The following is a 12,712-nucleotide window of genomic DNA, read 5'->3' as shown; positions in this document are numbered from 1 at the left end:
GGAAGACATTTAATATTATTCACAATAAGTATTTACAGCTTTAGTTCTTATATACATATATCAATACACAATAAATGGTTCATGGAATGATAAAATAGACAAATATTCAAGACAATCACTGGTACAATGAAATGGGACACTTGTATATACATAGTTCAATAAGGCAATTAGACAGCAGAAGGGCCTGGTCTTGAGTTGACAAGTACATCAGCTCATTCATGTACAACGCTTTGCAAGCAGGACTGATTAACAGGTGCTTGATATGAATTCAGAGAAGGGAAACAAGGCTGAAACTTAACAACTTCTGTTTTCAAGCAAAGACTTTTAGAAAAAGAAGCTTGGAAAAATGAGCAACCATGATGTCAGAAATTTCATTTTTAAATAAAGGGGAAAAAATATGCTTTTTCATGCAGGGATGTTCATTGCTTCAAATGATAAAATTGGTGAGAAACAAATTTCTCAATGTTTTGGCTACATGAAAGAAAATATGCCTCTATGAAAAGAATTTTACTTCTCCTTTGGTGAATTATGCATCTGGTGTCTGGAGTGCAATCCTATCCAGGGGTAATACATGCCAGTAGTGAAATCAAATGTCTTATTAAAAAAACTAAACCAAACTATCACTACCATGCACGCCACTCACCACAATGTAAATAATAGGACTTAAAAGTCCTAAAAGATAACATAATCTGAATTGATGAGAAACCTTTCACCCAACACTTTTACCAACATCTACTCGATTTAACGAAAATTTGAAAGAAAAGAAACACCCTTGTTGTTGCACAACCAACTCTCAGCTGGAACCATCAAGTCCTGCTACTAGTGTAATGTCTGGTGAACCTCATTCATACAGTGTTTCAACAGATTGTCCATATTGTGTCCCGTAACTTGATTTATGACATTCTGATACTTAAAGTGAAATCATGAAAGCTAAAGCATCAACAGATGGAACCCACATTTCAGATACAAGACACAGCTTTGACTTTTGACAAACCTGACATACTCTTATAAGATTGATTCAAACACAGATAAGATGCTTAAACATAAAGCTGTTTGCTTGAGAAACCTTAAATATAAATAGGTTACTATTATATTCCACATGATGATGTTTGTTTGTTTGTTGTTTAACGCCGCACTTGGCAATATTCCAGCTATATGACAGCAGTCTGTAAATAATCGAGTCTGGACCAGACAATCCATTAATTGACATCATAAGCATTGATCCACGCAATTGGGATATGATGACATGCATCAACCAAGTCAGCGAGCCTGACCACCCGATCCCGTCATGATGATGGCGTCATTGAACTCTTGGCTGGTATTAACTCTATCATATAATGGGTGGGTTTCTGAGCTGGATAAAGCCATAAAACGATATCCGCTGGGGTCATATTCGTACATAGAGGCTCGCAAAACACTATGTTTATTCCTAATTCAGGATATTTACCATCCCTAAACACACTCGAGTGATAACCTCTATTTATGTCTCTGTGCTTTTACAGCCATTTTGTACTTCAAAATAAATCTTACTTCACTGTAAGTATGTAACAATTATATTCTCATTTCTGTCTGATAATTTCAAAACAATATCTTCTTATGGTAACATAGAAGAAGTTTTAAGCATAAAAGCTTTGTCTCTAATTCCCATTTGTTAATTAACAGGCATTTTGAATTTTTCAAAAAGAAAATGCTTCCCTTAGCCAGAGTGAGATAGGAGACATAGTACTGATCTGCTCAGTACTGCTGCAGAGGAAGAGTTCTAACTGTGATGGACAAAACCAATAACACAAGCCATCACTGACTATGTCAAGATGAGCAAACAAAATGTCTCTTCTGCATGATTCCTTATGAATTCAACACCTGGATCTACACTCTCTCCTCAACCCTGCCTTCATGAAACACTAAACTCTGTCAGCTACAAGGTAAACAAGACACCAACAAACATCACAAATAAAGAACACAAATCCCATGCTCTCTGAAGACATGTTGGATGCAACTATCAGCAACAATCAGCAACTAAATGCCTCCTTGTGAAAGACGTGGCGTTTCAGTCAACAGTGTGCCCCCAGAATCAACAGATTCCCGCTGGATGCCATACAGAACATCATCACTAGCAGATTCCCTACATGCTGCCAGAAGCTCTGGTCCTACTTCCTACACCTTGCCCCACACAGCTTTTCCCTGATTAAGCCTGAATACTTGTCATACTCTTTGTATAGGCATTAAGGACCCCCTCATCTACAGGATAAAGCAGGCTACAAAGATAAGAAGGATTGTGATCTTGGCAACCACCTAAACCTTCAACTTGATCCATTTTTATCCAGTGATTGAAACAGACATGAGAAGGTGTACATGGTTATGATGATATCAAACATCTAGTCCTCAAAGATTGACACATGGTAGTTGTGTCAATCATCCAGTTGTTTTTTTGTCAGGCATTCTTACTGCCTTGTAAAATAGCCGACTCATTTCTTTCAGAAAGTAATTGTTGCAGTGTCTTGTTAGGCTTTGATTTATGGCTGATAACTGACAATTGAGAAGGTAGTCAATTACCTTCTGTCATAGATGATTATTCTAATGAGCAAAAATAATCTAACTACTTCAAATGTAGCTGTCTTTTCCTTGCTTCCTCTTCTCATAAAAAACCCCAACTTAGTTGTATATCTACTCTTGCACACATTTTACACTGGAAACAATACTAGATTATCTTTTAGCATCCATTCAAGAACCAAATGTGTCATTCATTCAATGAACAAAACCTTCACAGCCATCTCTTTCCAAAATCAACTGTCGGACTATTACATCAATTATGCCTTAATTTATATGTTCAATCAATGTAATTACAATGCCAACAAGATCACATGAATGCCTATATTACAATGACTTGAACACACAGACATTCCAACTAAATCACAAAGTGTCTCCACAGTACAATGTTTGTATTATGTTGTCAGATGTGATGAAGACGTCTTCAAAGGCAGGGTTTCCCACCATTTGTTTGTTTGTTGTTGTATTGGCACACTCAGCAATATTCCAGCTACATGATGGCATTCTGTAACTAATCAAGTCTGGACTAGACTCCATGCAAATGGGATATGACATGCTATCAACCAAGAGACACGGCCTTACCACCTGATCCAACAGTGAGTTGGGTTTAACACCGCTCTAAACAGAAGTCCAGTGATATCACGGCGTGTCAGCTTAATGTGGGAGGAAAGGCCGAAGTGATGCAGGTCTCCGACGTTTACCACTTTGGTGAAACCCATGAGCACGGGCATGGTGCTAACTAAACTAGAAACATAATCGGGGCATACCAGGATTCGAACTCACAATCATAGGTTTCTGCAGTGCCCAAGGGATGCAACTATGCATAGCGAATGGGCCCCCGTGCCCCCGGAACTAACAGGTCACACTACAGTAAGTATAGGCTGCTGGAGACCTGTGTTGTAACCCAGAACACCCCTAGGTTCCCCACCAGCCAATCGAAACATTTTATCTCCAAGGCAGTCTCTCATGGCATAACATGGCAGCTTTAAACACACAGGGATGGAAGAGTTACTTGTGACTATCCTAAACTATACACTCCTACTGAAAAATAGGTATTATTTTTAGGTAGTCTGGCATTTTGAATTACATGTTTTGAATTACATGTTTTGAAAGTATGAACTCGCAGCACAAAGTGCCATTTCACGGCAGCTATTGTAAGTCAATGACAAAGTATCCGAGATATCTCTGCCTAAATATCACTTTGACGTACCTTTGAGGGATGGCAACCTTACAAGGATTGGAATTTCTCTGATCATCTGTGTATCACCCTATCTCATGCCTAAATGTTCTCCTAAATGATTCCCACCCATTGCCATAACTGTCATCCCTGAATTCTACAGATTGTCACATTCTAATTGGAGCACAGCTCTCACAACATGGACATCGTCTAATATAGACGCGTCTTCCTACACAGGTTTGGGATACAGACCCAGGAGACCAGTGATTAGAGGACGTAAGCCGAGTGACGAAATGACAGGAGGATCCTCCCATAGACTGACATCTAGTCTCTGAAATGAACATATTTTGCAGAAAAAAACAGTTGTTAAATTATAGTTAAAAAATATAATAAAAAGGAGCCCAGAGACTTTCTTCATTCCTGATACTGCAGTAATCTAGACTTGCCAAACATTATAGACTTGAATGGGCTGTACTGGATATATTTGTTTCAGAGTCTGTATGACAGACTAATCCTCCCTCTGAACTGACAGTGAGATCTGCGCGACCACAACCATCAAATGTTACTCTCATTGGTTTCATGCTTTCTCCCGTTGAGGTATTTTCTTTTGATATTGCTTCACTGTTAGTTTGGTGTGTTAATCTCACAGAGAGGACTGACACACCTAGGAACATGACTGAAGGCTCGCAAAAGTCTTACGTCTGGTACTAAAAGTAAACTGTTTACAATAAATATCACTTCACTCCATGCAAGGATGTGTAATGAACACACGCTTCAGTTTAACTTGACCAATCTTCCCGGTGCCTGCCTCCACTCTCAAAATGCATTGTAAGTCATCAATAGATCAAACCTGAATGCATTTCATCTGGATATTTCAAATGTTCTAGATAGAAAATGTTTGAACAAACATATGCAATCCCATCGCAAGAAATACAGTTCAGACAACAAATATGGCAATCTATATTACCTTATTTTAAATCATGATTTTCTTTCAAGGAATACCTCCAGGGACTTATCTAGGATTCTCAAATATATGCCTCTAAAGAAATTTGCTGTTGACTTGGGGCGGAAGATTGGCCTGTGACCTCCGTGATATAGTAGCAACTGTGAATCCAGACTACTGTTTAGTTTTCCTTCTCTTTCAGCTTTGGGGTTGTACATCCTTATCAAGCATTTGGCACTGAAGGAAATATCAACATAAACAATAATTGATAAATACTTCTTACAATGGTCTCATACAATCAGCATATTTCTCTTAATTTGCTACAAGTATTTCTGGTGGTAAGGCAAACTTGCACCCAAATGAAATCATCTTAAATATTTGACATTCCGTATTCGACGTAATAAGCGCCCAGGGCGCTCTCAAAATTAGAAATAGGGGGCTCTTATTAGAATATTATTTTGGTGGAAAAAAAACAGAGTTGAAAGATAAATTTCATCGTTTATGGTGACAGTCTAAAATGTTTATGTACGACAGATATATTTTTCCAGAATTTAATTGCCCATAATTAAGGGTGCATATAACACACGAGTGTGCATATATGCGAATAAATAAGTCTTGTGTACATTGATCAATCGGAAGGGGTGCTAATTAGGATTGTTTACTTGCCAATATATCAGCAAATATCGCCGTGGGCGGTTATTAGAGCAGGGTGCTTATTACGTCGAATACGGTAATATTTGTTGTGAAATTAAGTTCATACAGATGCTATACTATTATGACAGTTAGGGCACCCCAAAGTGATTACTTGTTCATAATTTCTCCCAAAGGAACACAATATCAGCTTATTGTCTGATGCAGTGATCACATTGATTAATTTGGGACTCCAGTTCTGTGCCTAGCAGTTTATTTGGCCCAAGTACCTTTTTGTAATCTACTCCTAAAATTCACTATAAAAAGGAGGCAATTTCTGACAAACAAGTAATCAATTTGTTGCGGCCTTGTGAACATGTTTCATATTACAGATGTGTAGAAGCTTGGATATTATAATGACAATCGGGGATGCTACAGGATCATAAAGTAGAAAATATATTATTTGGGTTATAAGGGGGGTAAACCATGAGGATATGAGTGGGGTACAGGAATGTACAATCTGAATGCTAATACTACGTCCAGCACGCTCTGGCGCTGACCCTCCTGCACTGAAGCTTAAGTCCATCGAACATGCCAAGTACACTCATTCACACGTAGCTTATCACCACACATGTCTAACCAGAGACAGCAAGCTTCCCTCCATGAATAGTTTCGGGATAAAGTATACCTCATTTCAATGTAGACAAGCAAGAGATATTTTATCACAAGACATAGTTTTTAGGATAACAATTTCGTCAGCACCAGGAGAAGAATGGTGCTCTGTGAGCAAAACTTTGCGTGAATGTATCGCTATCAAGGCGTGTCCGAGCCAGCCCCGCCCGGTTCCTCTCCACCGTGACCACGGGCATCTGCACCAGCTGGACTGGAGACTTGCCGTCCTTTAAGGCCTGGGTCAGATTCAGGATCTGGAAGGAGGATGGAGAGTTCAAGGTTTGGTCAAAGTTTGTTTGTTTTTGTTTGTTTGTTTGTTGTTTAACGCCTCACTCAGCAATATTCCAGCTATATGACAGCGATCTGTAAATAATCGAGTCTGGACCAGACAATCCAGTGATTAATATTATGAGCATCGATCCACGCAATTGGGATCGATGACATGCATCAACCAAGTCAGCGAGTCTGATCCTGTTAGTTGCCTTTTACGACAAGCTTAGTCACCTCTTTGGTCAAAGTATTTTCATGATATCATCTGAGCTATACGTGTAAGGAAAGTCCAAAGTGATGCAAGTAGAAACTGTTTACCCCTCTGGTGAACCTACAGGAATGAACATAACAGACCAAGGAACCAAGGGTGACAATCGGGGTAAATGTGGGATTCAAACCCATGATCAGTGGATCCTAGTACTACCATGGGACACAACCCTGCACAGCAGACAGAGGCACCTGAGATCACTGGCCCACCCAGCAATAGTACAGCTTTAATGCGCACACACTTCAAGGTATGTAGGGGTGACAGGATTCAGTGGGACAGAAGCAGCCGTCAATAATATTACAGCTGCATACAAAGCTCCATCAGGTCTGGGAATGACTAACCAGTGAATATTGATCTTGTGAAGGTGTTAGTGCTATTCACACCAAGCAGCTATTGTGACAGACTGATGACCTACTTGAGCACTCAAAACAAACTGCCTGAAGAACAGCCCATCGCAACCAAAGGGAGATAACTCACCTGTCCCCTCATCACAGACATTTGTTTCTCGAAAGTACTCTTGTCAAAACCCTGGTCAGTCTGCAAGAAGGAAATCAAACAAGTTACGCATGTGTTTATGCAATTTGTAAGTAAAGGTTAAATTATGAGATAAGACAGCATTTGGACAAAACCATGTCAGAATATTTCAGATCCTCTGACCACCTCCAACTCTACTCTGAGCAGCAGATAGCTACAAGGATGTTGCCAGTAACACTGTGAGTATTCCAGCTACACAACAGACACTGTACAAGCCCTATGTACGTGGACTGGTCTACTTGTCATGACTATCATAATCACATCCCACAAGGAGAGCTCCACAACTTCAAACCCTGCAGTCAAAGATTCACACACAACACACAATGTCAAAAAAATGTAAACAAAACCCAACTTAGTTGTATATCTACTCTTGCACACATTTTACACTGAAAACAATACTAGATTATCTTTTAGCATCCATTCAAGAACCAAATGTGTCATTCATTCAATAAAGAAAACCTTCACAGCCATCTCTTTCCAAAATCAACTGTCGGACTATTACATCAATTATGCCTTAATTTATATGTTCAATCAATGTAATTACAATGCCAACAAGATCACATGAATGTCTATATTACCACCTCATCCATCTTCCACCTCTCCCCACCATCTCCCCAGCCACACTCTCTCCCCCACCCACACCGACTCCTGACCCACACCCTCTCTCCCACCCACATCCTCCCCCACCCACATCCACTCCTGACCCACACCCTCTCTCCCACCCACACCCACTCCTGACCTACATCCTCCCTCCCACCCACACCCTCCCCCACCCCCACCCTCTCCCCACCCACACCATCTCTCCCCATCCACACCCTCCCCCACCCACACCCTCTCCCCACCCACGCCCACTCCTGACCCACACCCTCTCTCCCACCCACACCCTCTCCCCCTACCACACCCACTCCTGACCCACACCCTCTCTCCCACCCACACCCTCTCCCCACCCACACCCTCTCCCCTACCCACACCCTCCCCCACCCCCACCCCCACCCCCACCCTCTCCCCTACCCACTGAGCTCCTACCTGAAAGAGTTCAAAGAGATCATCACAGAGGTCTTGTACAAAGTTCATGTCGGCCAGCTGAGGTAACACGAGGTCCTTCACGTCCTGGGAGAAGGGGATCTTGGCCTGAGGTAACCATGCCCAGTGGTAGGGGTCTGACAACAGGACATGACATCATAGACAAAATAACCAACACTACCGTGGGAGGCTCACGAGGTTGACAGTGACACTGATGTGACAGATTAACTTCATATAAGTAACACAGTAACAAAAGTAGCATATAAGTAACGTCTCCTAAGTGACCAGATACCACAAAGTGTTACATTCTCAACAAAAAACTGACTCCTACCAACCAATTACTCCTAAGAACTGTTCAAAGCACAAATACAATGCACAAATATTTGAATAGTTCCACTAAAGATATGTGTACTTCAGTTGTGTTCATGTGTACCTCTGCTCTGTTCATGTGTACCTCTGCTCTGATCATGTGTACCTCTGCTGTGTACATGTGTAGCTCTGCTGTGTTCATGTGTACCTCTGCTCTGTTCATGTGTACCTCTGCTGTGTTCATGCGTACCTCTGCTGTGTTCATGTGTACCTCTGCTGTGTTCATGTGTACCTCTGCTGTGTTCATGTGTACCTCTGCTGTGTTCATGTGTACCTCTGCTGTGTTCATGTGTACATCTGCTGTGTTCATGTGTACCTCTGCTGTGTTCATGTGTACCTCTGCTGTGTTCATGTGTAGCTCTGCTGTGTTCATGTGTACCTCTGCTCTGATCATGTGTACCTCTGCTGTGTTCATGTGTTCCTCTGCTCTGATCATGTGTACCTCTGCTGTGTTCATGTGTACCTCTGCTGTGTTCATGTGTACCTCTGCTGTGTTCATGTGTACCTCTGCTGTGTTCATGTGTACCTCTGCTGTGTTCATGTGTACCTCTGCTCTGATCATGTGTACCTCTGCTGTGTACATGTGTAGCTCTGCTGTGTTCATGTGTAGCTCTGCTGTGTTCATGTGTACCTCTGCTGTGTTCATGTGTACTTCTGCTGTGTTCATGTGTACCTCTGCTGTGTACATGTGTACCTCTGCTGTGTTCATGTGTTCCTCTGCTGTGTTCATGTGTACCTCTGCTGTGTTCATGTGTACCTCTGCTGTGTTCATGCGTACCTCTGCTGTGTTCATGTGTACCTCTGCTCTGTTCATGTGTACCTCTGCTGTGTTCATGTGTACCTCTGCTGTGTTCATGTGTACCTCTGCTATGTTCATGTGTAGCTCTGCTGTGTTCATGTGTAGCTCTGCTGTGTTCATGTGTACCTCTGCTGTGTTCATGTGTACCTCTGCTGTGTTCATGTGTACCTCTGCTGTGTTCATGTGTACCTCTGCTCTGATCATGTGTACCTCTGCTGTGTTCATGTGTACCTCTGCTGTGTTCATGTGTACCTCTGCTGTGTTCAGGTGTACTTCTGCTGTGTTCATGTGTAGCTCTGCTGTGTTCATGTGTACTTCTGCTGTGTTCATGTGTAGCTCTGCTGTGTTCATGTGTAGCTCTGCTGTGTTCATGTGTAGCTCTGCTGTGTTCATGTGTACCTCTGCTGTGTTCATGTGTACCTCTGCTGTGTTCATGTGTACTTCTGCTGTGTTCATGTGTACTTCTGCTGAGTTCATGTGTACCTCTGCTGTGTTCATGTGTAGCTCTGCTGTGTTCATGTGTACCTCTGCTGTGTTCATGTGTACCTCTGCTGTGTTCATGTGTACTTCTGCTGTGTTCATGTGTACCTCTGCTGTGTTCATGTGTACTTCTGCTGTGTTCATGTGTACCTCTGCTGTGTTCATGTGTACTTCTGCTGTGTTCATGTGTACAACTGCTGTGGTGGTTGTTCGTTCATATGTACCTCTGCTCTGTTCATGTGTACCTCTGCTGTGTTCATGTGTACCACTGCTGTGGTGGTTGTTTGTTCATATGTACCTCTGCTCTGTTCATGTGTACCTCTGCTGTGTTCATGTGTACCACTGCTGTGGTGGTTGTCCGTTCATATGTACCTCTGCTGTAATTGCCAAATGTACTTACACGCTCGCCACTCGTCAGGGTGTTTGTAGGGAAATGCTAAACCATTGTCTATCGCTGCTATGTTTATTTCAGGGTTCTCCACTAAACTCCATTCCGAGTCCTGTAAATAAACAACACATGTTGTTACCATGTTCACATGAGTGCTTTGTGTTTTACACAGACAGCAATATTACAGCTCCACCAAGCAAACATATGAATCTACATGACCCATCTCTCTGCTGTCTTGCCAATATGTATCTACATGACCCACCTCTCTGCTGTCTTGCCATATTGTATCTACATGACCCCTCTCTCTGCTGTCTTGCCAATATGTATCTACATGACCCACCTCTCTGCTGTCTTGCCAATATGTATCTACATGACCCACCTCTCTGCTGTCTTGCCATATTGTATCTACATGACCCATCTATCTGCTGTCTTGCCAATATGTATCTACATGACCCACCTCTCTGCTGTCTTGCCAATATGTATCTACATGACCCACCTCTCTGCTGTCTTGCCATATTGTATCTACATGACCACCCTATCTGCTGTCTTGCCAATATGTATCTACATGACCCCCCTCTCTGCTGTCTTGCCAATATGTATCTACATGACCCCCCTCTCTGCTGTCTTGCCAATATGTATCTACATGACCCACCTCTCTGCTGTCTTGCCAATATGTATCTACATGACCCACCTCTCTGCTGTCTTGCCAATATGTATCTACATGACCCACCTCTCTGCTGTCTTGCCAATATGTATCTACATGACCCCCCTCTCTGCTGTCTTGCCAATATGTATCTACATGACCCCCCTCTCTGCTGTCTTGCCAATATGTATCTACATGACCCACCTCTCTGCTGTCTTGCCAATATGTATCTACATGACCCACCTCTCTGCTGTCTTGCCAATATGTATCTACATGACCACCCTATCTGCTGTCTTGCCAATATGTATCTACATGACCCACCTCTCTGCTGTCTTGCCAATATGTATCTACATGACCCACCTCTCTGCTGTCTTGCCAATATGTATCTACATGACCACCCTATCTGCTGTCTTGCCAATATGTATCTACATGACCCCCCTCTCTGCTGTCTTGCCATATTGTATCTACATGACCACCCTATCTGCTGTCTTGCCAATATGTATCTACATGAACCCCCTCTCTGCTGTCTTGCCAAAGTGTATCTACATGAACCCCCTCTCTGCTGTCTTGCCAATATGTATCTACATGACCCACCTCTCTGCTGTCTTGCCAATATGTATCTACATGACCACCCTCTCTGCTGTCTTGCCAATATGTATCTACATGACCCCCCTCTCTGCTGTCTTGCCAATATGTATCTACATGACCCCCCTCTCTGCTGTCTTGCCAATATGTATCTACATGACCCACCTCTCTGCTGTCTTGCCAATATGTATCTACATGACCCCCCTCTCTGCTGTCTTGCCAAAGTGTATCTACATGACCACCCTATCTGCTGTCTTGCCAATATGTATCTACATGACCCACCTCTCTGCTGTCTTGCCAAAGTGTATCTACATGACCCCCCTCTCTGCTGTCTTGCCAATATGTATCTACATGACCCCCCTGTCTGCTGTCTTGCCAAAGTGTATCTACATGACCCACCTCTCTGCTGTCTTGCCAATATGTATCTACATGACCCCCCTCTCTGCTGTCTTGCCAAAGTGTATCTACATGACCCACCTCTCTGCTGTCTTGCCAATATGTATCTACATGACCCCCCTGTCTGCTGTCTTGCCAAAGTGTATCTACATGACCCACCTCTCTGCTGTCTTGCCAATATGTATCTACATGACCCACCTCTCTGCTGTCTTGCCAATATGAATCTACATGACCCACCTCTCTGCTGTCTTGTGCTGTTGTAGCTATGTCATACTTGATTAACCAGTTGTCATTGCCTCGGTCTGCAAACAAGAGTAGGTTGAAAATGTATTACAACAACAATGACGCCATAGACTACATGTCTATACAACAGCACATGTGGTTGTTTGTTGTTTAACGACGCTATCAGCATTATTCCAGCTATATGAAGGCAGACTGTAAATAATCGAGCTGGACCTAACAATCTAGTGATTGACATCATAAGCATCGATCTTCACAATAGCGATAAGATGACAAGCATCAACCAAGTCATGGAGTCTGACCACAATGTTCCCGTTAGTCGCCTCTTACGGCACACATGGGTTGCTGAAGACCTATTCTACCCCAGGTCTTCAGTGCTGTCTAACTTTAAACCACAACACTTGTCAGTGAGTAGCAGCAACCTGGAACATGCGGCCATCCTATGATGGGGTGCAGATGGTGCCATCTTCTGTCTGACATAACACTCAGCATCTTGGGTTAACACCTCTTTGAAAAGTGTCTGTCAGGCTGAACACGGGACGTAAGTTTGAAGTAACACAGGTCATAGACATGTTACATGCTGACAAATGGCAGAAACCCACAAACAAAGACATGAAGCAGACTCTGAGTCAAATCAGTTCAAAACACTCATCAACAGATCCTGGCCAAGGGAAATAACTCCTCTCGGTTAGCTGCAGCACCTTAGACAACTGGACCCAAAACAGACTCTCTTCTGAAAGAAGTGTGT

At 42.6% G+C, this 12,712-nt stretch overlaps 1 protein-coding gene across 2 annotated transcripts in view; it reads right to left on the bottom strand.

Annotated features, from left to right (window-relative positions):
- LOC124116958 (phosphatidylinositol 4-kinase type 2-beta-like) overlaps positions 1 to 12,712 on the bottom strand; it is a 47,628-nt gene continuing 34,916 nt past the window's right edge. For both annotated transcript variants that reach the window (XM_048393514.1, XM_048393515.1), the window contains exons 5-9: positions 11,962 to 12,026; positions 10,113 to 10,212; positions 8,068 to 8,201; positions 6,985 to 7,044; positions 1 to 6,223 (exon numbers count right to left, since the gene is read on the bottom strand). In XM_048393514.1, the coding sequence (XP_048249471.1) occupies positions 6,053 to 6,223; positions 6,985 to 7,044; positions 8,068 to 8,201; positions 10,113 to 10,212; positions 11,962 to 12,026 (530 nt within the window). In that variant the 3' untranslated portion in view covers positions 1 to 6,052. The remainder of the gene's footprint in view (positions 6,224 to 6,984; positions 7,045 to 8,067; positions 8,202 to 10,112; positions 10,213 to 11,961; positions 12,027 to 12,712) is intronic.

Source organism: Haliotis rufescens, unplaced genomic scaffold, assembly GCF_023055435.1.
Source record: "Haliotis rufescens isolate VD_foot unplaced genomic scaffold, xgHalRufe1.0.p SCAF_12, whole genome shotgun sequence".
Lineage (NCBI taxonomy): Eukaryota > Metazoa > Mollusca > Gastropoda > Lepetellida > Haliotidae > Haliotis > Haliotis rufescens.
This window is presented reverse-complemented; position numbering and strand designations above follow the sequence as displayed.